Genomic DNA, 27,544 nt, shown 5'->3' with positions numbered 1-27,544 from the left:
CGTGTGGGCTTGGGGCAGGGCTGGGTGGACGCTTCTGGGCACTGCTGCTTTTAAGGCCCGGATTAGAGTGAACACCAAGAAGAGCAAATACGCATGTTGAGGGCCAGGCTCAGAGGAAAGGAGGGAGCTACAGCCCACCTCGCCCACCAGGTTGGACGGCCTCCCAGGGAGCAGCTCAGGCAGCCCACGGTCAGGAGGGAGCGCAGGGGGAGACTGGAGTACTTTGCCCAATCAGTATCTCCTCAACAAATGCCCCGTTGGAAAAGGGAATGGCAATGACGTTGCTCATAACATAGTCCTTTGGACAAGGCTGCAGCCCCTGGGGGAGCAGTAACTCCCTCTCTTCCTCCCCCGCCCATGGCGACCCCCCGTGTGCTGACCGTCTCTGGGTTTGCCTGTTCTGGATACTTCATGTGAGCAGGGTCATGCAGTACCTGTCTGCCTGAGACTGACTTGTTTCGCTCAGCACAGTAGCGTCAGGGTCGTTGTGTTGGGGCACGTGCAGCTGGACAGCATTCCGTGGTCGGCCGAGACCACGTTCGGTTTGTCCGTTCGTCCGTGGTTGGGAATGCTGACTCCCACTGCCCACCTACAGAGAACGGCGCCGCATCGAGCACCGTCGCACAGGCGTCTTTGATCCTCACCGCGCCTGCGGGCTGCAGGGCTGGCAGGAGTTTTCTGGGTAGAACAACACAGCTTTATCATCGTGCAGTTCTGGAGGTGGGAGTCCCGGTGTCAGGGTTTTGGAAGGGCTGCGTTCCTTCTGGAGGCTCCTTGGAGAAGCCGTCTCCTTCCCTTTCCTAGGTTCTGCATTCTGGGTGTGGCCTCTCTCTCCGTCTTCGGAGACGGAAGTGCAGCGTCTTCCAGGCTCCCTCTCTCTGACCCCCGTGTCCACGACCACACGTCCTCTGCCTCCCTCTCTCCCTTACGGGGACCACTGTGATTACATCGGACCCACCGAGACACTTGGGAAGGGTCTCCCATCCAGAGACCTTAACTCAGTCAGAGTTTCAGTGTCCTTCATGTCACCATGTGAGGGGAATCTCCCACAGCGTCCAGGGATTAGATCCGGGGCCACTCGCCCTCAGAGAGAGGCTCCCCCTGCGCTTCAGGCATCAGGGTGGCCATTGCCATTACCATCGCTTATTAGTGTTAATTATTTTATAATTAACAAAGGAAAAGTGACATTAAATTTAAAATTTTAAATATGAAATGTGATTTTTTCTGATAATTGTTTTGAAATATTACAACTTATTTTAAAGCAACTGACTTACCTGTTGATTCATTGAGTTTGTACTAAATGAAATGTAAGTCTTTTTAAACCTGAATTATGATAGAGTAAGGCTCTTCTGTTCACTTGATTTTTCATTCAGATTATTTACGTCCCCAGGATAATATCGAGATCTTTTTGGCAACTAAAAAGGCCAAGGACATTTATTAACACAACATCATATATATTTATGAGATACATTAAAAAATTATTATTATCAGAAGTTCCTGGCAACCGGTGATGAGTTGCTCTGTGGGGTTTATTCATGCCATGGTCAGACGTCCTTGTCTCCAAGGTGAGAGAAGGACCCAGAAAGACCGGCCACCAGGAGTGTTCTGTGCGTCCCCTGAGGAGCTGGGCATCCCGGCATCCCCGCCAGCACTGGGTCTGGAGGCCATTTCTGGGGAAAGTGCCGGTGTTTGCGGGAGAAGCCCTGAAACGTGCTGGGGAGTAGACCTCATGCCACGTTCTCACCGAAACAGAGCGATCCAGACTTTAGACTCAGAAGGGCCGCTTCCCCTTGAACTTGTGTTTATCTAAGGGCCATTTCTAATGCTCTGTTGCTTTTATTGTGATTTATCACTTAAGTTTATTACGTATCTTACTGTTTGGACTACATTCCTTGCTGGCCACAGTGCTTACAAGCTCAAGGGGGTAGATGCCATGCCAAGTGCCCTTGGAGCCCCATGGAGGGAGGCTGAATGGTGGTGGCTGCAGGGTCATGGACACCGGCTGGAGCCCCAGGAGCATCAGGACAGCGCGCACTCTGTTCCTGCCGGTCTGGGAGTGTCAGCGGCAGGGTGCGGCCTCTGGGAGATTCTGAGGGCTGGCCTGGCCCTGCGGTGGTGCACGTGGGGTTTTTGGGGTGTTTCGGGTGGGGAACAGTAACTGCTAAATCTGTGAGAATACTCAGTGGCATTTACATTAAGACTATACTTTTGTTAAACGAATGACTGAGCAAATGGCACTTTCACTGAGATAACCTGGCCACAGATTTTGATTCTGTGGGTGGGGATGCACTCACTTTTACTGGTGACCAGGAGAAATGGGGGGCACTACCTGTTTCTAAAGGGCGGCTGTACGCACAGAGTGTGGGGTTGTCTGCACTTGTCTCTCCTCCGTAGGGGGCGGCTCAGTGTCCTGTCCTGTCCCTCTTTCCGTGGTGTTTCTCTGACAAGCACAAAGCAGTTTTCCCACCACGTGGAACTTGATGTCATTGACCGCCCAGGCTCAGGTGGTGGCAGTGGAGGCTGGGGGTGGGCTTTGAGGGGCGCAAAGAAAGGAAGAGGAGAGGGAGTGACATGGAATGAGTACCTGCGCTTGTCTCCGGGCTGGGCTGGTGGGGTGGCCGCTGCCCTCTGTGTGGGGACTGCCCGGTGGGGGAGGAGCCTCCGCCAGGAAGTGACACATTCGGTTCTGAAAGCGTTGCATTTGGGGCGCCCGGGGGTCTTGCGGGTGAAGAAGCAGTCTACTGAAGGAGAGCAGCAGTATGTTCCCGAGGAGGAAACCTGGCTCTTTCGGTAGCTGTGGCTGTGTTCTCGGAGATGGCCTGCTGGGAACAAGGGCGTAGGACTGGACAGAGCTCTGCCGTGACCTAGTGGGGTGGGGGTGGGCTGCAGTGCCCGCGCTGCCCTGTAGGAGGCCATGGACCTCAGTCGTGCTGGCCACACCGCCGTGCCCAGGAGCTGCCTGTGGGCAGTGGCTCCGCATTGGTCATCACAGAAATGACCCGGAAGGGGCAGCCATGGAGAGTGGAGTGAGGCCGACAGTGGATCCATGGCCTTAGCGTTTGGGGAGGCAGGTCCTGCAAAGAGGTCAGGACACAGGAAGCTACACACGTGGCCTGTGGATTGGACAGGTAGTAGGTAGTGGGAACCTTTTACGAGGTGTTAGGTGAGTGGTAGGGGGAGAAGCCGCTGTGGACAGAGGAGTGAGTGGTGACGAAAGGGTGGAGATAAACACAGGGCTCTGTAAGGGAGGCCGTGCAGCCGGTGGTTCGGAGCTCGGGCCCTGGGGCCATGGTGCCTGGGTTCAGACCCTGCTTCTCTCGCTTGGCTGGGGGTATTCCCTTGGGCAGACTCCGCCCTTCTGTGCCTCCATGTTCTCAGTGGCTGTAAGAGAGGGAAGCATAATCATGGTCCATTGCACAGAGTTGGATGCTCGGTAAATGCTCAGTAATGGTGATCCTGTGAACTAAAGGGAAGGTAAGAGGGGGAGAGGAGAGGTAAAGAAAGGTGGGTGAAAGCCCCCAGGGAGGACCCGCTGTGCATTTCAGGGCACTGGGTGACGGGGCGGCGTGGAGTAGAAGAGGCCTTGGCTCTTTAAGGGAGAGAAGTGGGGGGGTAAAGATAGGTGCAGATAACGCATGCCGATAAGCATGTTTCCAGGCAGGACGCACTTCAGACGGCGCTGGGGGCGGAGGCCGTTGGGGTGTCCGGGGAGTGTGCGCAGGGGCTGGAGGGCCGCAGGGACAGCAGTGGGCACGTGAGCAGCGCGGGCAGATTTGTGGCAGAGAGTTGTGATTTAAGCTAGGGACCCTGGCACCGGGAAAAATCAGAGGGTTAAGAGTTTCACTGCAGCTTTTCAGGGGCTTCCTCGTGTTTCTGAAGCAGGTGGGAAACTGCCCCCACTTACCTGGCTCACATCTTTAAGGTGGAGCTGGGGAAGCAGTGTTTGACTAGGTGAGGGGCAGTGTAGAATAAATGTTTGGTGGAAATTCTTTTTGCCAACAAAATTGTTCATACGATGTTAAAGTTTTAGACTAAGGACTTTCTTCTTTCCTTAGTCCTCGAAGTATTTCCTTTATGTGACATGTGTAAGTGATTTGAAAAAGATGTGGTCCCCACAGCTGGCAGGTCACAGGTCACACTCATTTTCCTACAGGTGAGAATAAAGTTAGTAAAAATCTGTTTTTCCCGGACCTTGCTCCAGAGAACATCTGGGCCCATGGCCCTTGTGTTTATATGTTCACATCAGCCTGTCAGTTACACGCCTCCCACCCGGAGAAGGAGAAGGGACTGGAGAAGGGACATAACTTACTGAGATGAAATTACATCTGACATGGAGTGGCTTTGAATCCATCTGTTTGGGAAGAGCATGTATCTTTACAATGTAGAGTCGTCTCATAAATGAGCATTTATTTATGCCTTTATTATTTTTAAGTAAAATGTTACCACTTTTTGCTTCTAGAACTTGCTGTAGTTTGGTGGAGTTTCAGTAGGGTCTGTGTGCTGTTACACTTTCTTGCTCTAGTAACAGACTTCGGTTCCTTAGGGCGGTCTGCGTGCATGCGAAGTCAGGTCCTCCTCCGCCCCGGGTGTGTTCTCGCCTGTTTTGCTTTGCTCGCCTTGTGCTCGGCCCTTGAGGGGCGCCCGGCCCGCCGGCGCAGGGCAGGGCGTGTCTTCCTGCTCCTTGTCTAGAAGGCCTCTCGTGAGTGGGCGTGGGATTTTGTCTGAGGGCCTCCCTCTGAGATGATGATAGCACTTCCTTCACTGAATGTGGTAAATCATGGTAATTGGTGTTTTTAACTCCATACCAGCCTTGCATTCCTGAAATAAGTTCGTCTTAGTCACAGTATTTTATCTGACTCCATTATGTTTGTTATTATTATTTAGCCTATTTCTATATATATTTATGAGTCAAACTGACTTGTCTGGTTTTTTGTTTTCTTTTTCTTTTTTAAGATTTCATTTACTCATTTTTAGACAGAGGGAAAGAGAGGGAGAGAAACATCAGTGTGCGGTTGCCTCTCATGTGGCCCCCACTGGGGACCTGGCTCACAACCCAGGCACGTGCCCTGACTGGGAATCAAATTGGCGACCCCTTGGTTTGCAGCCCGAGCTCAATCCACTGAGCTACACCAGCCAGGTGTAGCTTTCTTTTTCTTTTTTATACTTGCCTTTGTCAGATTTCAGTTTTGCTAGCCTCATAAAATGAATTGGGAAGTATTTCCCCTTCCTCCAACTCTAAGATCGGATTTGTTTTTCCTTAGATTTTTGGAAGCAAACAGAGGAAAATTGTCTAGGCTTTTTATTTGGCAGGTGGGTATTTTTATTTACTAATTTAATTTCTTCAAATGCTATGAGCCTCTTTGGATTATCTGTTTCTTCTTGGGTCAGTTTGGATACATCTTTCTTCTGGAGTCGTCCGAGTCCCGGTTTCTGTGTTATGGGCGTGAACGCGTTGGTCTGCGCCGCGCTCCTCCCGGCGTCTGCGGCGTCTGCCCGTGCTGCCATCCGTCAGCCTTCAGCTATGTGCTGCTCCCCTCTCACTGGCTATCACATCCGAGCAGAGCTTTGTGGGCTGTGCGGTGCTTCAGAAAGAGCCAGCTTGGTGTGTCTGTCACAGGGGTGGGCAGACGTGGGGTTACAGCTGCAACGCAGGCAAATACAGTAACTAACAAGTAGTAACACAGCGTGAACTCGGTGTTTCCCATACTCACACCTGGAAACCTGTGTTTGTCCACCCAGCATGGGGTGTGGTGCTCTCCCACTGTTTTCAGCCCTAACTGCATCCTTTGTCCCCTTTCCTCCAGTCTCTCGGGGTGAGCTTCTCCCTCGGCTTCCCTTCTCTGCCCGTCAGGTGGCTCTAGACCGCCCTCCTGCAGACTCCGGGCTTTTCCGTGACGTGGCGTGACGCCTCCCGGTGCTGTCAGGGGCCTTTGGCCTCTTCCTCCTCCTGTTCTCTGTGTCCACGCTTACTTGACAGCCATTTCTGCTCTCCTGATTTTCACTGTCGCTTCCCGGGGAGTGATTAGACAGAGCCAGGGAACCCGCTCCATGTCTCCACCCTTCCATCAGCTAGCTGTGACGTCCTGAGCAACACACTTAAGATCCCTGAATCTGCTTCTTCACCGGTGAGGTCAGGAGGCCGGATACGAGATCTCTGAGTTTCACCCAGTGATACTGTCCTAGTGACGTGTTCCTGGCGGCTGTAGCTCTGGTCCTGCCCTTGTGAGCACCTTTGGGGTCGCTTTCCTGCCATGTTTGTCGGGGCTTCTGAACGCTCTCTGACGCTAACCCTCCTTCTTGCATCATCACCTTCTCCCCCAACCTGTCAGTTGCCCGGTTTTTAGGTGGGTGTTCCCGTGTTCTCTAGGCACATGTTTGGTCTTGGCTTCCAACATCCCTGTCTCCCCCATGGTCCTCACACTCAAGTCGTGTGTGTGTCCCTGTTCCCTTCTCTCCTAGACAAGTTCGAGTCTCTGTTTTATAAGACTGACTTCTGTCACCTCTGCTTTCTCCTGTCCCTCACCTCCCGATGGAGCCTCGTTGCCTCTTAAAAGAAGACTTGTCTTTGCATCTCACGCCTCTTTCCCTCGGCGGCCCCAGTGGCTTCGGGCAGACCTCTGTCGGTCTTGTGTTACTGATGCTTTGTGATCTGTAAGGGGCTTGTTACCATTTCTGCAGGAACGTGAAAGTGGAACCGGCGTGTAGACTCTCCCTGGTCTCTGTGATCACGCAGCACGTGGTCCTGGAAGATGCCCTACACCAGCAGTGTGCTCGTCTCCGGGGCTGGTCTCTGCTTTTCCAGACCATGTCTTCCTTGACCTTCTCGATCCCTTTAACGTGCCTTGAATACGTCTCTCTAATGCTGCACAGTCTTGTTTGTTTTGTTTTTTAATTTTTTTACTTTTTATTTTTTTACTAACTGATTTTTATATTTTTTCATTACCATTCAGTCCCCTTACACCCCCTCCTTCCAGCAGTCACGAACCTGGTGTCCGTGTGGATCCACGAGCCCTTTCTCCTTTCTGCTCCGTCCCTCCACCCCTGACCCCCTCCCCTAGCTGTCCGCGTGCTCTCCATCTGTGAGTCTGTCTCTGGTTGGCTTGTTAGTTCAGTTTGTTCATTAGATTCCACAGAAGAGTGGAATCACATGGTATTTGTCTTCCTCTGACTGGTTTATTTCACTTAGTATAATATTCTCTGGGTCCATCTGTGCTGTCGCAAAGGGTAAGATTTCCTGCTTATTTAGGGCTGAGTAGTAATCCACTGTGTAAAAGTCCCATAGCTGTTTTGTCCACTCATCTGCTGACGGACACTTGCGCTGCTTCCAGATCTTAGCAACTGTAAATAATGCTGCTTAAAACCACAGCCTAAGTTGTGATTTCCTGCACAGAGGTAGAGATGAGAGTGAATGGCACAGTGCGTGACTGTAAGAGGGTGGCACTTCTCTAGTATGTGGCTTCTGCAAGTGACCCTGATCACTTCAGATTTCATCCCATTCTCGTTTGTCACTGCCTGACACAGAGGCCCTGTCTTGGCTGCACCTCGCTAGCTGCGTGTGTCTAGGTAGTTCTGTAGCTCCCTACTTACAGGGGGAAAACCCTGAAAGAACAGTCACTTCGAGGTTTTAAGGAGGTGAAATACACATGCACACACACGCACACACACACACACACCCTCTTCTAATTATCTCAAGGAAAAGTGGAACATTTGCTAGAAATTAGGATGAAAAATGGCACACGTTCCACCTTCTAGAAATACTGCTTCAGGCTCTGCCCTGCGCCCCCTCGCTGCTGCGCTGCGTGTGCACGTACGGGGCGAGGATGGGCAGACGGGCTGGCCCGGTGACGGGGGATGGAGGGCCGGGCCCGAGCATGTGTCTTGGTGATTCTGCGGGTTCCTGTGGCCTGTTACACTTCATTAGTAGAAAGCATTCCGGTCACTTCTAATTAATGGCTGGATGTGGTCATTTAAAGACCATGTACCACATGCCTGAGAAAATACTTGGAGCGGGATGTTTTTCCGTAAGTTAGGCCCAGTCTCACACCATTTGTATGTAGCACCATGGCCCCCGCAGAGCCCTTGCTGATTGTCACAGGCGTCAGTCTGTACTTTGGGATCGAAGGGGCTGGTGAAACTCTTGTGACTGTCCTGTAAGTGGTTGCCTTTGCCTCAGGTTGTCATTTATCAGTGCAGTGAAGAGTGCGTCTGTCTTGTCAGAGTGCCCCCCGAGTTCCTCTGCCCACACGCCGAGAGGGGCGACACCAGGGGCAGCCGGCACTGCTGTTCCCTTCAGCAGTGGGCGGCAGTGGTCGCTCATGTCTGACCCCGTCCCACGTGCCTCATCCAAGCTCTCGATGCTGTCTAGGTTGTGACCCATCACTTACATTTCCGTCCCTTTCCCGGGCGCCCCCCCAGGCCCCATGCGTGTCTGCCGTCCAGAGGAGGGGCCATCTCCCTGCATTCCTTTTCCTGTCACCCCTCTCTCTTCCTGGATGGTATTAGAATTTGGCTTGTACAAAGCGCACGCCTGAGCACTGTTGGCATGCTCTTCTGCTTGCGTCCTAGGCACACAAACAAACGGTCTGGACTTCCAGAAGCAGCCGGTGCCCGTCGGAGGCGCAATCTCCACAGCCCAGGCCCAGGCTTTCTTCGGACACCTCCACCAGGTAGGCGGGCTGTTCTGCCCTGGTGGGCAGGGGTGCAGAGGAGGGGCGTGGATGCCGGGCTCCCAGGGGGGTCGAGGTGACTGCGCCTGGCGCTCCTCACTTCTCACAGTGCCTTTCTGAATGGCATGTCCACAGTCCTGCAGCGCAGGTGGCGGGCAGCGATCGCCCCCACAGCTGCCTGGGGACAGACGGCTCCTTGCTATGAGTGGTGCGTGTCGCCAGCAGGGCTGCAGTCTCCGTGTGTGTAAGTCCGATGCTCCGCCCCCACCCTCACTGGCCTCCAGTGCCTGCGACCTCTGGGCTCAGCCCCTCCCCTGAGACACTGGCACTGTGTGGACTGCAGCCCCAGGGTCAGAGCCCGTGCTTGGGGGTTGCTAGGGGACATCAGTCGTGTTGCCTCTGGGTAGAAGCCTGTGAGGGACAGGACACTCGCAAGCCTTCAGGTGTCTCCTCACACACCACTCCCTGTCACATGGGCCACACCAGCGGCCCTTACAGTGGACAGGTCTGAACCCCTGGTCAGACGACCGAGTCTGCTGCACTGTGGCCTGATGGGCTGGTGTCACGTGCCCTGCGTGTCCTCCTGACAGAGACACGGACCTTGATTTGGCCATGGGGACAGACTCAGACAAACGCAAGTCGGGTGCCTTTTGTGAATCAGCTGGTCTGCACCCTTTAAAGTCGCCTGTGCCGTGAGAGACAGGGACAGGCTGGGGAGCGGTGGCTGACCATGGGGTAGACGCGACCGCTGGTGCCAGGTGTGGCTTGCGTCTCGGGTCGGAGAGTCAGAGAGTCAGAGAGTCAGAGACCATGCATTCTTCACGTCTCTGCGCCGGGGCCCTTCCCTCTGCCCCAGGGCTGGCCGCTGAGCTTCCGGCCTCAAACGCGTGGCCTGTCTGGTCGCCCTCCCTGCTCACCCTGTGTCTTGAGATGGGTTCTGTACCAGTCTTGGGATTTTTTTGTTTGGGGTTTCATTTTTTGAGGATTCTTATCTACTAATAGGACTGTAGGGTATCTTTTAAATTGAGGTGAAATTGGCACAACGTTGTACTTCCACGTGCGCAAGCTGGGTGATCACATCAAGTCTGGTCATCGCCTTACACCACTGTTGACCCCCGCCTGCAGCTAATCACCTGCCTGTGCTCTTATCTTTGAGTTTGTTTGGGGACGATCGGCTTTAAATAAAGGACATAGTAGCAGCTTGTTAATGTTTCAGTTCGGTGCTCTGTGATAGATCCAAAAGGAGCGTGTGTCCTCCTGCCGACCACACTGCGGTTTCCCAGTCACCCAGAGTCAGCCTCAGGCTGGCCCGTGGCCCTCCCCTGCGTCTGTGTCCTGGCGGCTCTCAGGACCCACTGTGGACTCTGTGCCTCTCCCGCTGCTGCTGCTGCTGCTTCTCTGGCTTGAGCCGCTGTCAACTTGCCCTGGGCTGAGTTGTCGCCGGCCCAGCCAGTCTGTCTGTGCCTGCAGGGCGTTGGTGCATCTGGGAGCCCAGACTGGTTGTCCTGTGATGTCGCTCAGTCGGAGTTGGTCTGGTGCTTCATCACCATGAGACTCGGGGCAGGAAGACCAGAGTGATGTCACACTCTTCCTGGTGTGTCACACCAGAGGCACCTGTGTTGTTGCTGGTGGCTTTGTGGCCACTCGTCTTCTGGGTGCCTCTGGATAAAGTCACTGCTCCTCCTGGTCACGAATGGGTACCTCTGGAGAGGTTGCCGTGGTTGTGTGAATGTCACGCTATTCCTCGCGTTGCACCATCGGTGACACAGAGATCAGTTCTTACTGTCCTGGTGTCAAGTGGTGGTCCTTATTTTAATGTGACCATGGTTGGACTTTCCGAGTGGTGCGATGCCTACTTTAAATGTGACAGACTGTCCTGTGTGGCTTGTAGGATGGAGTCTTCTCCACAGCCAGCAGTTCTGAGTTCTGTGACTGCAGATGCCTTCAGGACTCGAGTGTGCAGGTGTGTGTGCATGAGAGGTTTCTCCTTGGGCATCGCGTGCATAGAGAGTTTGAAATCAGAACGAGCAGATAATTCTGGTAGTTTATAATGATAAAAATAACGTATGCAAGTAGCTTGTGCTTCTGTGTGTTTTCACACAGTGTGGGAGATGAGTTGAGTTGTTATGTCTCCGTGTCTGCAAACAAGCAGAGTGGCGACACAAGGCACGCCTGACACACGCGTGGCACCCAGGCACTACCAGCTCAGCTGTGCGGGACACCCCTCCAAACACAGTGGGGGCAGCGCTTTCCCATGGGCGGGGGGCAGACATGCTCGTCTGCACAGTTCTAACCCCAGAGGATAGACCCAAGGCTCAGTGACACACTTACTAAGGCTCTTGAGGTCCTTGCTGGTGACACCCCCAGTGGTGGTGCCGACGTGTTGGGCCCTAACTGCCCGGTGCTTCCTTGCAGGTCCAGCTCGCTGGGACAGGTTTACAGGCTGCAGCCCAGTCTCTAAATGTGCAGGTGAGCGGGCGGGCGCAAGTCTTCCATTCTCCCCGTATTTTTCAAATTTTATGTAATGAGTGTGCAATAATTTTGTAATGGGAAGTACTTAGGAGTGTTACCTTTTCTTACTATTGATTCTCGTGAAGATCCAAATAATGATAATCACTGCTATTAATGAAGATGACTTTTACATTATGCCCCTGTGAATGCCCGAAGGTGACCGGGGAAAGTCTGTTTTCAAAGTTTCATATGTAAGTCCAGGACCCGTGTTTCTAGGTCATAAGCTGTAGCACATCCCCAAACACAGAGCCAAGCATGTCCTCGATGCCCTCTGTTTCCAGGTGTCTCTTTCATCATCATCCTCGTGTTTCGGGGAGCTCTGTGGTGTGCAGGGGCAGCACAGGGCTGAGGGGCGGGCCCCAGGCTGGAGTCCCCCTCGGTGCCAGCTGGCCAGCTGCGTGGCCTTTGCTAATCACTTCGCCACCCAGACTCCCGTGTTCTTACCTGTACCACCCAGACTCCCGTGTTCTTACCTGTACCACCCAGACTCCCGTGTTCTTACCTGTACTTAGTGGGGAGGTTCGGAGCTCCCGAGGCAGACGTGACAGCTCTCCAGCTTGTGCTGAAACCTGTTCATAGACACATTGGCAGAGAGCGTGGCTTCAGACAGGCGCAAGTTTAAACCAAAACAAATCTGACTCCGTTTCTTCTGTGAACCATGTGGCACAGCATGCCAAGTTCAAGTATTAAGCATGGACTCCTCAATATTTCAGTGGACCTGCTGCTTCCTTTCATTTGTGTGTTTAGGTAACTAACAGTCAAGAGGGAAGAACAGTATTCTGGAAGATTGATTTCAGAGTTGCTAACAACTAAAGACCTTGGGTAGAGCAGTCCATGAAACCCAGTGGAATATGGACCTAGTAACACATGGAAACAAGGAGGGAAAAGAAGAGGAGATAATGTGACCTTCCTTTCTGAGGGAGAGGAGGCGGAAAATTGCCTCGGTTGCCATGGTAAACTTTCATCCCATAGAGGGATGTTGGCAAACAGGCTGTGTCTCCAGTGCCGAGTGTTTACAGTCCTGCTCTGTAATTATCTCTCACTGACTGGCAGGATTAATCAGAGCCTCTGTGTTCATTAGCCTTGCCGCAGTCCCCAAACAGGTGGTGGGAAATGCGCAGATCTGTGCAGAACTTCAGTGCTCCACATAACCAGCGTTAATTACCAGGGAACTTTCTCTGGGTGGCTTCCGGGAGTGAGTCCTTCCCTCCTGCGCGCCGTGGTCGCCCTCCACACCTGTGCGTTACCTGACAGCCGTGGCAGAGTTGCGGCTGTTTCAGTAGCGGAGGAGGAGGAGTTTCTGGGGCCCAGCGATCCTGTCCCTCGACCTTGGGGAGGTGGTGGCAAGTCCCAGGCCCGCTGCCCAGTGCGGTCTGAAGGCTGGGCCTCGGGAGCCCGTGCACAGAGGGTTGGAGAGGAGATCTCCCCGCCCCTTTTCTGGAGGGGAGGGTGTGGGCGATTTCCCGTGTTTTGTGGAGGACAAATTATTTTCTGTTCTTAAACATTATAATTAAAGTTTTGCTGGCATTGGAACAAAAAGAAATCTATAAACTTAGTATGTAAAATTAGGAAACTGTGAGGATTTATAAGAAAGGAAAAGAGCAAAGCTGAAAACCCATGACTGGATAAGTTCATGTGTTAGGTAATTCTTGAACCATGGGGAACTGAGCACACTTCTGTCAGTGAACGCTCTGGGACCTCTTTGCTCTCCCTGCAGTCTAAGTCCAGTGAGGAGGCGGGGGACGCCCAGCAGCCCAGCCAGCCCTCCCCGCAGCCGTCAGTGCCGGCGGCCCTCCCCCAGACCCAGCTCATGCTGGCCGGAGGGCAGATCACTGGGGTAAGTGTCCCTGAGAGCACCGTGCTGGCCTTCCCCTGTCCGGTCGGACGGTCCCTGGCCGGGGTCTGGCAGGAGCTCCCCTGCAACAGGCAGCAAGCGGTCCCGGCTGTGCCTGGCGTGCACACAGCTTCCAGGAACTTCTTGCGCTGGAGGCAGCTCTAAAAAGGGGGTTTTCTTTTGTTTTCAGGGTGTCTTTTCTTACAAGTGCAGATGCTCTGGGGAAACAAAGGGCTTTTTTTAAGCCTGCGTTTCAACTGTGGCTTTGTCACGCGGGGAAGTTGCTGCCCTATGGTTGAGACTCCTTTCTGGATGAGATCGTAGCTGTCAGTTTGAGTTACAACATCACTGTGGAGCAGAAGTTCAAGACCAGATTAGAGCCTGCAAAAGGAAAATGTTTTAAGTTACTGTGTGATGCTCTAAAATGAAACCTCTCCTCTCACATTCTGGCTCTGCACTCTGCTGTCTGGGCTGGTCAGTGTCTCCCTGTGCCTGGGCTTTCGGTTCAGTGCGGGCGTCAAGTGGTGCCCAGGCCTCAGCATTGTTGCGAAGAGTGAGGGCGGTGGCGAGCCAGACTCGGAGGACGGTCCTGGGCACTACCACTCAGTGGCACTCAGCAGGTGCCGTTTATTCTGACCGATCCCATGTCGGCTTATGTCCGTCTTGAGCTTTGAACTTTTCATCTCTCTTTACTCTAAGGCACCATTTACATATTTTTACAGTGCTGAAAATTCCTCTATTATCTTTTGGGGAGGGGTTTGGGGAGTGGCAAGGTAGAGTTATTTATTATTCAGTTTCACATCAGGCCACACATTTTTTTATAGTCTTCATTTTCATTTGGCATTGGGAGGCTCTTGTAAGTATTATTCCAAAATTGTTTACGGAATCCATTTAGCAGAGATTAACACTTGTTTATATGTTGTGTAAAGTCTCTGTAAACATATCTTGAGGTGCCGAGTTTTGAAGAGCTTGACTCTGATTCTGTCTCTAAGGCACAGGGGTGCGGGACCCCATAGGAGGAGGGGAGCCCCTGAGTGCCAGCGCTCACTCCTCGGACAGGACAGCGCTCCCCTCGCTGGGGCAGCCTGCGGGCAGCGTGAGTCTCCGAGAAGGACAGAGAGCACGCCGATCACCGGGCGTGTGCTTGAAGTGAGGGGCATCAGGAGAGCCGGTTTAGATCTGCTCTGAATGCATTTCCTGTGTCCCTGCCAGAGCTTGGCTCTGGGTGACGAGTGTCTCATAGTGTGAGAGACACTTGGGATTCTAGGTTTATGTGGCTGGAACCTCTGTTAAACCTGGGCATTAGGAGGACTCATTTGCATATGGAGAGAGTAGCTGTCACCACCCGTTTCTCAGAGATGATGTGTGGAAAGGGGGTGCGGTCCCAGAGACCCACTGCTTTCCCGGGCAGAAAGGCTGTGTTGGGAGGGAGCCTCTGGAGGTGTGGGGAAGAGACAAACGTAGCACGTGTCCTCCAGTCACTTCTTCCGATGTAACGGGCACGCGGGGACGTGGCGTGACTCCTGCGAGGGGACCCGCTGGGCCTTATCAGTCCTTCCCGGGGTTCTTACTCATCAGACTCATCACCTGCTGTTCTGTTGGGTGTCAGTTTCTTTTCACATCCTGTCCACAGTGATTATTCTTTTTCTTCTTGCCTACTAGTTAATTACTTTCTTTGCCTGAACCCTAGGGCGCTGGACAAGTCTGAGCGATTAGGTCCAAAGTGAGGTCCACCATTTTCCTGTAAGCACCCCGCTAGTAATGGTAGCTCGATCTCTGCTGACCGTGTCAGCCTCGGGCGTGTCACGTGAGGTTGGTGGCTAAGGTCTCAGGCTCTTGAGTTTCCTACTTTGGAGCCATGGGCTTGCTTCAGGGGCCCCTCTCCGCAGTCCCCTGACTTGTCTGTCCTGGTTTTGTCCAGCTCGCTCTAACGCCGGCCCAGCAACAGCTGCTTCTGCAGCAGGCCCAGGCCCAGGCCCAGCTGCTGGCCGCCGCCGTGCAGCAGCACTCTGCCAGCCAGCAGCACAGCGCCGCGGGGGCCACCATCTCCGCCTCCGCCGCCACGCCCATGACGCAGATCCCCCTGTCTCAGCCCATACAGATTGCACAGGTGAGTGGGGAGCCCTCATGGCCGGGCAGGTGGCGGGGCCTGGGAAGGCAGCTCCACTTCCGTGGCACACAGACCCGCTCCCTGAACACTGCTTGGGCCCTTACAGGCCTGGGGAACTCCAGATCATTGGGGCGAGTGGTGGCCTTCCCTGACACTGACCTAGAAATGGTACATTTGTTTGCTTATCTGAGTTGTGATATTACAAACACGTAAGTGATTATTTGAACAGCTGTTCATATTAACTGATGATTTTTGAATAATTGGCTAGCACATATCGGAAGCAGGGGATTACCGTAGTGGTTTTAATTAGCCCATTATGGCAGCCTTGGGTGCTCTCCTGTGCCCCAGGGAAGGCAGCCAGCATGTGAGTGCTGGCGAGTTGTCCCCACGGCCGAGCGATGAGCTTGGTGCAGAACTGTGTTGGGATGTAGTTTGCTTTCATTTTTCACATTTTAGGGCAAAGTAGCTAGATATAATAAAATTTTGAAGAGGCATAGGCAGTACAAGCAGGGAGGAAGGTGAACTCGACCCTTTACCTCAAGGACAGGAAGAGAGAGTGAGCAGTCATGTCAGTAACACCTGTGGACGCTGTTACGAGCCTCGTGCCAGACTGTTGTGTTCCCCCCACTGGGCGGCCTCGGACACGGACGTCACTGTGACGTCAGAAAGAAGCAGCGAACTAGGGGAGTGAGGAGTGGGTGTCAGACTGACCTTGGGGACTGTTACAGACAGTCTCTGTCAAGGTGGCGTCTTCCTGTGGCCACTTCTCTTATCCCCGGGGGCATGCTAGGAGGCCCTGCGTTGGGAGCCCCGGCGCTGACACTTACTAGCAAGATTAGTAAGTGGATGGTCATTGACAGTTTTAAATCCTAAGCCCATGTAAGGGGATACTGACAGGTTATGGACCAGGTTTTTATATGCATAACTTAAAATTTTTTACAGTGATTGCTAAGTTCAATAGGCTGGTACTGAATTAATAAATCATAATAGATTTTTAAATTTCTTTATGCAAATTCAGAGAGCACTCTTAATTTTTACTTCAGAGAAAAATCAGTCAACTATTTAAAAACTCAACATTCTTTTCTCACCTAATTGTTAAAACCCATCTTGGTCTCTACACATCAAAACACACAACTCTGACCATTTATTCTGTGGGAACTTTAAATAACTGTTGGAAATCAGGCTTGGAGTAATCACACACCGCTCGCCGAGGAAAATGACCCTTGAGGGCCCCAGGGTCTGGCCGCTCTTTGGGCTGTACCGCAGAGGCGCTGGTCTGCACGTATGGGGCGCAGGGCGGGGCCGGGCCTCTGCCGCGTGGGGATGGGACCGCCCGGGAGCCCAGCCGCGGAGCTCGCCTCCCCGTGTCTCCAACCTCCGCTCTGACCCTCATGTTGCAGGACTTGCAGCAGCTCCAGCAGCTCCAGCAGCAGAACCTCAACCTGCAGCAGTTCGTGCTGGTGCACCCGACCACCAACCTGCAGCCCGCACAGTTCATCATCTCCCAGACGCCCCAGGGCCAGCAGGGTGAGCCCGCGCCCAGCCCCCCATGGCCGGGGGAGCGGTCTTGCCGCTGAACTTGACCGACCTTACACTCGGTATTCGTGTTAAAAACGTGCTTAGTCACACATGCCGCAATATTGAAGGCAGTCCCTCACAGCCATTCGTCTCTTTAATCACCAGGGAGAAAACCGAGGGTTTGGCTACAAGTCTGAGTGAAATCGCTCAGCAGTTGCCAGGAGCAGTTGCTCCTGGCTCTGGGGCAGATATCTAGGGCGCGTGTTGGGGGCCGAGCACGGGGTGAGGACGCTTCCAGCAGCCATTTGTTTGACGAGGAGAAGGCCTTACATTAGAAGTTGTGCACATTTTGTGAATTGTAAAGACCGAAGGTTGGTCAGCGATGAGTTCACTCATGTCTGTGAAGCTAGTTAATGGAGTCAGTGAAGAGGGTGTCAAGGTGGCCAGGCTTCCACCCAAGGGACACGAGCGCTTCTCCCCGATTCCTTGTCGTCTGCTTTGTAGCCTTCTTTCTTGACGGCTCACTCCAGAGACTTCTGCTGTACCAGTGCCTGCCTGCTTCCCCCACGGGGGCACCCGCCCCTCGTGAACCAGACAGCTCTCTGGCCATTTGTGACGGCCTCTGGGTGCGAGGCTGAGCTCCTGGGTGTCCAGAGTCCTCTTCACGGCCCTCCATTCCTCTCCGAGCAGAGAGGCGGCCAGGCAGAGGGCATGCAGGCCACACTGGGACCCGGCAGTCTCAGTGCAGCGCGTCGTGTCTTGCTGCCTAGGTCATGGTAACCAGGTTGAACTTCAGTCAGGCAGGGAAGATACTGAGAGTTTTAAGGCCAATGAGACTATCAGGAGGTCCACTGGAAATTTCCTCTTCACTGTCTTGTTCTTTTTTTTTAAAACTGTATGTTCACAGTAGTGCTTGATGTTCCTAGCGTAACGTGTTGTGTTTTAACAGGTCTCCTGCAAGCGCAGAACCTTTTAACGCAACTACCTCAGCAAAGCCAAGCCAACCTCCTGCAGTCGCAGCCCGGCATCGCGCTCACCTCCCAGGTCAGCACCTCCCGGGGATCTGCCTCCTCCCGTCCTGCGGTTTTCAGGGACTTTTAGGCTTTGTCCAGTTAAACTCGCACTTACGAACCCCAGAACATCCTAATTAAAATAATCCTGGTATTCAAAATCTGATTAAAAATTCAAAGCTGGGCTTCTCAGCTTGATAAAGCAACACCAACAAATTGGTATAGTCTTTGAAAATCTTCACAGAGTCCCTGTTTTCTTACACGCTTGTAAAGAATGACACTGTTAGTGGCAAGTGCGTACTGAGCTCCGGCTGTTTGACCCCAGCCCCCACGTTGTCCTAGAGACTGCCCCGTGACCCGGAGGCCCGCTACCTCCAGGAGGGCCAGTGCCGTCCTCGGCCCTTTCTCGGAAGCTGCAGAGGAGCTCTGACCCCTGTGTTGTCTTTCCTCTCGATCTTCCGGTGTTGCTTTAGCTCACTTCTACCGCAATGTAGCCATATGAAAGCACCAGTCTGGGCCCCGAACACGGAATGCTAGACCAGGTGTGCTCCTCTAGCCTGGACTGAGCCTGGTTCACTTCTGGGGCTGCACTTCTGCACCTGTCCATTAGGTGGCACTCTGAACTGGTGGCCCTGGAGCCCCTCCAGCTCTGACTCTGTCTGTAGTCATGGAAGGGTCCACTGCTTCCTAACACATCACCAGGTTCTACACAACTCAAATTCTGTTGAGGATAAGAGCGCTTGCACACTTGGAACAGAAGGGGACTTTTTTAATCTGGTCAAAGGCACCTACCAAAAACCCAGCATCATGAAGAGTGTGCATGCCCACTCACCCTCGTCCTGAGGTTCCCAGCAATGGAGTAACACCAGGAAAGGGAATACAGGATGCAGGTGGGAAAGAAGGAGCAAACGCTTGGTGGGTGGACTGCACGATTGCCCATGTAGGAAGAACACCCGAGGGAAGGCACACACAGGCTGCTGGAGTTACCCGACTTTAGTAGGTACGTAGGGTACAAAGTTGATACGCAGAAAAACCCATGTGCTCTCCCGGTCATTTGGAAACTGAAATTAAGAAAAAGTATTTATAGTACCTAGGCATAAACTTAACAAATATTTGTAAGATCTTTACATTGAAAACTACAAAATGTTGCTCAGTGAAATGAAAGGAGACACAGATTAATGGAGAGACCTGATGTGCTCGTGAATCGGGAGAGTCCTCTCCAGACTGACAGACAGGGCACTGTACCCCACACAGCTTCGGTCAGCGCCCCGCTGGCTCTCCCGTCGGGAGAGGGCGCCCCGTTTCTGACGTCTGTGCAGAAGTGCGGAGGGCGCAGACTAGTCAGGCAGTTTTGAGAAGCACGAGAGTGGAGGGACCGCCTGGCGCAGAGAACTGTTTGTATGGCCGGCAGTGAGGAAGACAGTGTGGCACTGACACGTGGGCAGGAACAGAGCAGAGGGAGGGCCCGGGGCCCACATGTCTGTGGCTGACCGACTGTCCGCGCAGCCCCCACGGTCTCAGTGGGAAAAGCAAAGTCTTCCCGACACGTGGTGCTGCGGCCGTCGGCCGCCCTTCTGTGCAGGCAAGAGCCCTGCGCTGCTTCTCGCAGAGCAGAGATTGGTATGAAGGGGGTGGAAGGCGTGGACTTGTGAGAGGGAACTTGGGGGGGGCCTTTGTGTCCTGGGGTAAAGCGATAACTCCCTATGTGGGGCTCGGAAAGCACTAACCATCAAAGAAAAATATTGGTAAGTTTAATTTTGCAAAAAGCAAAAATTTTGTTAAAAGAAAAAAATAGCTACAGGCTGGAAGAATATATTCTTAAAACTTACATCTGCTAAAAGACTCATTTCTGGAAATATAATGAGCCCATACAGCTCAGTAATGTGATAACGTGATATTTTAAAAAGGGAGTATAAAGAATATTTGAAGGTCCTTTACCAAAGGAGGTGTGTGAATGCCTGGTAAGCACTGGAAAGGGCGCCCCAGGCATTAGTCGTTGGGGGGTGTGGATGTCACCAGACAGCGTCAGAACGGGCAGGGTGGGAAAGACGACGCCAGCCAGGGCGGCAGGGAGGCAAAGTGGCTGCTGCTCTCACACAGCCAGGGGGTTGCAAAATGATACAGTTGCTTTGGAAAACGGTAGTTGGTTGGTTTCTTCCTCTTTTTTTAAAATTATCTTTAGAGGGAAGGTAAAGGAGGGAGAGAAACATCAGTGTGTAGTTACCTCTCACGCGCCCCCTACTGGGGACCTGGCCTGAAATCCAGGCATGTGTCCTGACTGGGAATTGAACTGACAACTCTTTGGGTTCACAGGCTAGAGCTCAATCCACTGAGCTACACCAGCTCGGGCAGCTTGCCAGTTTCTTATCAAGTTAAATATCAATGTGTCTTCTGACCTAGCAGTTCTGCTCCTGGGAATGAAATCATCTGTGTCCATCAAACCTGGTATGTAAACGTTTGTAGCGGTTTTCTTCATGGTCACTACAAACGGAAACAACCACAATGCCCATCAGCAGGTGAACAGGTAGCACAGCATTTGGCACATCCATGTAACGCGCAGCAGTGGCAAGAAATGCGCTTTGCTGCAGTTAACGCCGTGGATGGGTTTCAGAAGCATTATGTGAGAGAAAGAGGCCAAACAGAAAAGACTGCCCGCCGGATGACAGTTTTTAGGTCTGGGCCTGTCAGGGTCACCGGGCGGGGCGGGGCAGGCACTGGGAGTTTGGGGAGATGGGAGTCTCCTGAATTCCACCTGCCATTGTGTGTGTGTCGCTGTGGATGTCCTGAGCAGAAAAAGGCTGGAGTTTTGAGAAGAGCCCACATGAGCAACTCCCGCCCAGCCTGTGTGCTCTGCACACGGTGGCAGTTGGGTACATCACGCCCCACCCCTAAGCTCCACGGTGGCACCTGCCAGTCTGGGCCAGCCTGGCCTTGGGCTTCCGGAGCTGGGGTACCATGTCTGTAACCACGCCACCTAAATGGACCCAAGCAGTTTTTAGTCCTTTTTTATTCCCGTCCTCAAGCCTAGAAATGAAGTAACCGTCTGGCCAGGCGGTGTACAGCTGCATGGGTGTCTGATGCAGTGGTTGCTCCTTGGGGCCCCTCCAAGACGGCCAGGTTAACATTACTGGTGTTGCATGCCGAAGCAGGGGGGTGGGGCTCACCCCTGAAGGCTGTGGAATCCCGCCGCGTGGTTTTCCAGGCTGGTTAGCTCAGCTGGAGAGAGCGTGTTACTCGTGAGGGCCAAGCAAAGGGTGTGTGACTCGTTCAACCTGCAGGAGGAAACAGCCCCAGACTTGGTATGTGCCCCTGGCCTGTGGTCGCTCGCTCGCTCGCTCGCTGGCTCCCCTGGCGAGGTTCCTGGGAAAGGTCAGCGGGGCCATAGAGGCTGACACCGGTGACACTCAGCAGGGGCTGCTCAGGGCTTGTGTTTGTTCAATAAGGACATTTCACATTTCCAGATAAGCTTTAGACGGATTCCAGTAGTTAAATATTTAGAAGAAATTTTATCCCAGTTACAAATAAGTGAAAGTTTCCCCAGATTTGAAACAACAGATGATATTAAAAAGGATAAAAGTTTACCTTTTTTGTTTTGTTAATTTAAAACTTACGTTGAAAAGTAAAAGGGAAAAGCAGATTGGAGAAATTTGCATCGATACAACACAGAATTAACATTTGATGAGCTCTTGAAGGATGAAAATGAGAATATTAGTATATAAATGGGTTCAGATGTAAAGCTAGTTCACTTCAAAGGAGGCATAAAAACTCACACTTGGGGAGACTGTGACTGTGTGAGAAGAGGACTAGGAATGAGGGCAATGGTGGGCACCCTTCCCCCCGATTGGCAGCTGTTTGGAAAGCCACTCAGGTGAGCGCTGGGGCCAGAAGGTGCTGTCTGCTCTGAACTCGTCTGCTACAGGAAGTGCGCCATGACTGTATCTTGAACGGAGCCCAGAGGTGCAGAAGGAGCCGCACACACAGCATTGCTCCTTGTGGTGGTGCCTGTGTTAGCGAAGACAAAAAGCGTCTAGCAGTGAAGGAATTGTCCAGTGAACTATGAGAGCATTACCTCTGTCAGCCTTCGGAAATAATTACTGAGACTGAGCTCTGGCTGGTGTGGTTCAGTGGACTCAGCCTGTGAATCAAAGGGTTGCCAGTTCGATTCCCAGTCAGGGCACATGCCTGGGTCGCGGGGCAGTTCCCCAGCAGGGGATGAGCGAAAGGCAACTGCGCATGGATGGTTCTGTCCTTCTCTTTCTCCCTTCCTTCCTGTCTCAAAAAACAAGCTAAATCTTTTAAAAAATGACGAATCTATTAAAAGGCATAAAGTACATGTATTCAGACCATTTGAAAACTCGAATATACTGGGCTTCATTTTTGGGTGGTCTGGTTCCTTATGTATACTTGCAGTTTAACCTTACCTGTGAATATAGTGGACATAATTGCACCCTCTGCTTTACTTGATGAACGTGACATTGGGCTTCCCTGTATTATGGGGTCTTCAGCGGCCTCCCCCACTGCCGCTGTTACCTTCGGCTGGGTACTTGCTGCACGTTCCAGCCGCAGCCTAAACCCCTTTCTTTGTGTCTGTTCTGACCCCTGCTCCCTCCCGAACAGCCAGCAACCCCGACACGCACAATAGCTGCGACTCCGATTCAGACACTTCCACAGAGCCAGGCGACACCAAAGCGCATCGACACTCCCAGCTTGGAGGAGCCCAGTGACCTGGAGGAGCTTGAGCAGTTTGCCAAGACCTTCAAACAAAGACGAATCAAACTGGGATTCACTCAGGTAGGATGAGCCCGCTCTCAGCTTAGGTTTCCGTCCTCGGCCTCCCGTGTCTGTCAGGATGTGAATTTCTCCTGCGTGTATGAGAACAGACCAGTGTGCCTGCGTGGCTGTAGATCTGCGGTTTCAGTTAAAACCTCTCAGAACACAGGCCTGTGAGGTGACCCTGCACCAGCCAGTAGGTGCGAGTTTAAAAGGTCCCACTAGGGACTGAGGTGCCTCTGCCGAGGGTTTTGTCCCCGGAAGGAGGCCTGGTTTGGACCTCACTGCTGTGTGTGTGAGGTCGAGAGGCCCCAGGTTGCAGGGTCTCGCTAGGAGCTGACGGGTCGAGAGACGTGCCTGCCACCGTTTTGGGGAGTGGAGGGCGGGCAGAGACGCACACGCACACAGACCCATGCGCACAGCGAGCGAGCCTGAAACACATTACCGACGCGAGAGTCCGGGAGCGAAAAATCCAGATCAAAACCCAGGTTAACTTCGTTCATGTCACGTAACGGAGGGCTTTCAAAGTAGAGTACGTGGGGTGATTTAAACAGGAGTCTCAGTGTACAGTACTGCCACTGACTTAATTGCTCGTTGATTAGCCTTACAAATAATGCTTCTAAAGCGGGGAAAGGAGTAGAGTATTTACATAAGGGGGTGGAAAAGTGACTGACGCGTGGATCGGACCAGGCGTTTTCGTGGCATCGGGGAAACCGGAGCGCACGGTCACTGCCGGAGACCTCGGCCGCCCGGGCTCCATCCACGCGCCTCAGGCTGCAGGTGCAGTGAAGCGGCCCCGCTGGGGTGGCTGGGCCCCGGGAGCCTCCCGATGTGCTCTGGGTGGTACTGGGAACAGACTCTACTCCTTCTATTTCTTGGATAGTTTATTTTCGCTCAAAGAAATGAATTACGTATTAGGAATGTAAAATGATTTTTTAAGTAGATGTAATTTTAGATAGAATGCAGTTAAGTATTTGTGAGGCGTTTCAGCTGTGAAAAAACAAACAGCAGCTGAGAAAGATTGAAACGTCCAACGATCTGGCGCATTCTTAAAACAAACGGAAGATGCGGTGAGATGGGTCGGTGCTTGTTAACGAGCTTCAGCTAAGTGTCTGGTTGGCAGGTTCTCAGTGCTTGGGCTTGAGGCCATGAGCACAGCATGGCCGCGCGTTCCCGCCCACGCGTTCCCTAGGAGACTGTTGCCAAAGCGATGTGCCCAGGGTGGAAAGGCTTTTCAAAATCTCACTCATTTACTCAGGTGGTGGTTCGCCTGACCACCATGTTGCCAGTGTTGTGTCTGTCTGTCTGTCTCTCATGGAGGAACTTCCCTGCAGTCTGGTGTGCTGCTTCATGGTTCTGTCCTGTGACTTGGTGTGACTCTCCACACCTCCAAGATGACTTGGCCGCAGCAGTGGCTCACTGGCTCTGAGCATGTGGACTGAAGCACCAGCCACAGGTGCTCGCGGGGAATTCACTCTTGGTTGAAGTTTGGGGCCCAGTCGTGGTGTCGGAGCTTGTACTCATTTTATTCACACGCAGTACGCACGTTACCAGGTGAAGCACAGACGTCCCTCTTCTCTGAGTAAACACCCAGGTTGCTGGGTGTTTTCTGACCCCCTCACTGGCTACAGAAGGGTCACTGTGGGGGCCATCACCTGCTCAGGAGCCACCGCTGTCTCCCACGGGACCCCTCCTCGTTTCCCAGCCCTGGTCTTCCTTCCCTTTTCCATTTGCTTTTTGAAACACATCAAGGCGTAGATGCAGTTCCAAATTGTGTATGGGCTGCCGCTCCACACGCAGCTGCTGTGAGGGGTGCACCGGGGCGGAGCCGCGCACCCTTCCTGCTGCTTTTACTCAGGGAAGTAATTTGAATGCGAAGTGAGACTGGGCTGTAAATCTTGTTCAGGTTGTGGTCATTTGTCACCATAGTTTTACTTAGTTGATGGCATGGCCACCAGCTTAAGGCTTTGTCCGTTCTCGCTATGATGTGATTTTTGAACAGTCTTTTAGTTGTTGTTTGCTCGTCACTATTGTTGCTTTTCATAGAAAGACATTGTAGATGTTTGTGAAAAAATTCTTAGTGAACTGTGAAGTCCTGCTGCAAGGTCAGAAACGTGCCTGGCCATCTCAAGTGCGAGAGCAGGCCTGGCGTTCAGAGAGCTGCACAGTCTGCCCGACGCCCGTTTTCTGGAGGCTCCAGTGTAAGCAGAGTGACCCAGACATGACTGTCTGGGACACGAGCGTGGTCTGGAGTCTGACGCAGAGGGGGCACCCCGTGCGCACTCGCCGACCGCGTCCGTGCCCAGACTCCACACGGGTGAGCGTCTGCCTGGAGGGCGATGTCACGCTTACGCCCGCCCGCTGCTCTGGCAGCTTCTTTGTAACTGGACGGAGATCCGTGGGCCTCCGCCCCGGGCCCAGAGACCGGCGCCGCAATGCTGGGGGGGGCGGGAGCGGCCCGTCACACGGGTCTGTCAGCCACAGGACAGCCACTGTCCACAAGGGACTTCCTTTACTTGAGCTGAATTAGTGGACATCTGCATAGCCACCTGTGGCCGGCGGCTGTCCTACGGGAAGGCCCAGGTTGGAGATCAGGGGACGGTCTGGTGTTCTCAGTGCCGCGTTTCACCCTTCGGGTCCACCATCTCCCCTCTGTTAAACTGTCAGAGTGGTTTCCCAGTAAGAAAATGGAGTTAAAATGGCCTTTCCTTTCCCTGACTACCACCCAGCACAGGGGCTAATAAACAGTGTAGTGTCCAAAAGATGGCTCCTAGGGGAACCAGGGGCCCGGGACAGCCCAGTCACAGTGGGAGCTGGCAGTAGCTTGGTGTGGGCCGTCCCACGGCAGAGTTAGCACCGCAGCCTCTGGACCAGAGGCGACGCCTCCGGACCTGTCACTGGCCTAGTGGCAGTGAGAGGGTGAACCATTTAAACTCCAGGAGCTTCTGTTACCTCTACAAAAAATAACTACTAAGATGTGGCCTATTCCAGCTTTAATAAGAGAGACTCAGCTGGGAGAAAAGAACTGTGTACATTCAAAGGTTACAGGCTTATGGAGAAAGGCATCTTTGTAATATATTCAGGGTACCATTGTTCCGGTGCTGTGAGATGACTGAGTTTCCGTGCCCATGAAGGTTTTCCTAAATGGGTCAAACTTCTCTACTGTGAATTTTTATCTCCATAACAGTTATAAAAGTAGTCTTTTAGAATACCTGTTTTTTGTAACCAACTTTGAAATCCAAACTAAGGGTGGAAAATAGATTTTTTCAGTGCTCCCAGAAATACTTTACAGGGGCGAAAAAAGAACTAGGCATCATTTCTAGATTTTAAAGTGATTTATGGGAAGTTTGGTTAGTGCAGAAACTTCCGAAGTTCTGTAGGCAGTTGTCTGTTAACCCTGCAGGTGGGGCAGGTAAACTGAACTTGCCTCCAGATTACTGCAGTCACTTTGGTTACACCAGTAAGGGGCTTGTCAGAGTATCAGCACCATGGTGGCAAGAGGGTCTGGTGTTCTCAGTGCCGCATGTCGGCGCAGAGGTGGCAAGAAGAGATTCGACATGGAGAGAGTCCGGGGTGATTTTGATTGTCGTCAGGATCGGGGCCTGACGTCCTCCCTGGCCACAGGGACCCGCTCAGGGATGGGTGTCGCTGTGGGAGCTCGCAGAGGGGTCAGTGGGGGATCTCCGTCTGGAAGGGCACTGCGGAGGGAAGGCCTCAGTGTCAGTGAGCCGACTCCATCTTCCCGTGTCCCCTCCCCCTGCTCCGTGTTCCCGTGCAGGGCGACGTTGGGCTCGCTATGGGCAAACTGTACGGGAATGACTTCAGCCAGACCACCATCTCACGCTTCGAAGCCTTGAACCTCAGCTTTAAGAACATGTGCAAGTTAAAGCCTCTCTTGGAGAAGTGGCTCAACGATGCAGGTGAGAAATGGCCCCGCTGTCCATGGGCATCGTTCAGGGGGTTGTTGTGTAATCAGGGTTTGTATTTTGTGTTGCCTTAGTGGCTCTACAGAATCTGGAAGCGCGCAGCCAGTCTCGGAGCATCTGTGTAAATAATGCTCCATAAATCAGAGCGCCAGTTTGTTTAAATAGTGATTGCAGTGCACACAGTCACCAACAATCCCAGCCTTGGAATAGTTCTCGAATTTGAGCCAGGGTTGGGGATTGCGGAGTGAAAAGGAGAGAAGGCCTATGCATTTAGGTAAACTCGAAAGTCAGGTTTATTGATTTTTCTTCAATGAATTATAATAAATGTACTCTTAAAAATATTTCTGCTTGTTACTAAAAATGACCACGTATTTCATGCATAAGAAGTTGAGCAGCTCATTTTTTCATTTCTTTTTTAAAGATCTTACTTATTTTTAGAGAGAGGGGAAGGGAGGGAGGAAGAGAGGGAAACACCAATGTGTGGTTGCCTCTTGTGTGCCCCCAACTGGGGACCCGGCCTGCAGCCCAGGCATATGGCCTGACTAGGAATCGGACCAGCGACCCTTTGGTTCCCAGGCCAGCGCTCAGTCCACTGAGCCACACCTGCCGGGGCTGGTTTTGACTTGTGTTTTTTTTTTTTTTTAAAGATTTTATTTATTTATCTTTAGAGGGGGAAGGAAGGAGAAAGGGAGAGAGATATCAATGTATGGTTGCATCTTGTGTGTCCCCTGCTGGGAACTGGCCTGCAACCCAGGCATGTGCCCTGACTGGGAATCGAACCATGGTTGCTTGATTCCTAGGCCCGCACTCAATCCACTGAGCTACACCAGCCAGGGCCTTGACTTGTGTGTTTTATGCTGAGGTTTCCTTTTGGAAAATCTAGAGTTTGAGGTGCAGAGTCACAGGCTGTGAGCTCTGTAAGGAAGCACGGAAACCCCAGACGAGGGCTCTCATTTAGCTGTGGACACGACCAGGTGTTTGGAAAAGACACCCCTGCAGCCCCCACGCATGGACAGTCTGGGGCCACGCGTGGCTCTGAGACCTCACTGAGCTCCCTGCTGAGGGCGCTGCTCTGCCCCTCCCCCCACCTCCACGGAGTGGAGGATCCCCAGGGCCGCTCTGCTACTGCACGACGGAGCCTTCTTCTAGCTTCCATGAGTTCAGATGTTTTTAGAGAGTTGATGCCCTACGTTTTACTA

General features: G+C 52.7%; 1 protein-coding gene across 17 annotated transcripts in view; it reads left to right on the top strand.

Annotated features, from left to right (window-relative positions):
* Positions 1 to 27,544, top strand: part of POU2F1 (POU class 2 homeobox 1) — a 107,822-nt gene that overhangs the window by 63,270 nt on the left and 17,008 nt on the right. For 14 of the 17 annotated variants that reach the window (XM_037167502.2, XM_053659316.1, XM_053659325.1 and 11 more), the window contains 8 exons: positions 8,566 to 8,666; positions 11,082 to 11,135; positions 12,895 to 13,014; positions 14,933 to 15,121; positions 16,522 to 16,648; positions 17,589 to 17,683; positions 22,267 to 22,440; positions 26,198 to 26,339. In XM_037167502.2, coding sequence (XP_037023397.2) covers positions 8,566 to 8,666; positions 11,082 to 11,135; positions 12,895 to 13,014; positions 14,933 to 15,121; positions 16,522 to 16,648; positions 17,589 to 17,683; positions 22,267 to 22,440; positions 26,198 to 26,339 — 1,002 coding nt within the window. The remainder of the gene's footprint in view (positions 1 to 8,565; positions 8,667 to 11,081; positions 11,136 to 12,894; positions 13,015 to 14,932; positions 15,122 to 16,521; positions 16,649 to 17,588; positions 17,684 to 22,266; positions 22,441 to 26,197; positions 26,340 to 27,544) is intronic. The other 3 variants (XM_053659313.1, XM_053659326.1, XM_053659318.1) reach the window with 2 other exon arrangements.

The sequence above is a fragment of the Artibeus jamaicensis genome, unplaced genomic scaffold (assembly GCF_021234435.1).
Source record: "Artibeus jamaicensis isolate MK-2021 breed Jamaican fruit bat unplaced genomic scaffold, CSHL_Jam_final scaffold_625, whole genome shotgun sequence".
In the NCBI taxonomy this organism is placed as follows: Eukaryota; Metazoa; Chordata; class Mammalia; order Chiroptera; family Phyllostomidae; genus Artibeus; species Artibeus jamaicensis.
This window is presented reverse-complemented; position numbering and strand designations above follow the sequence as displayed.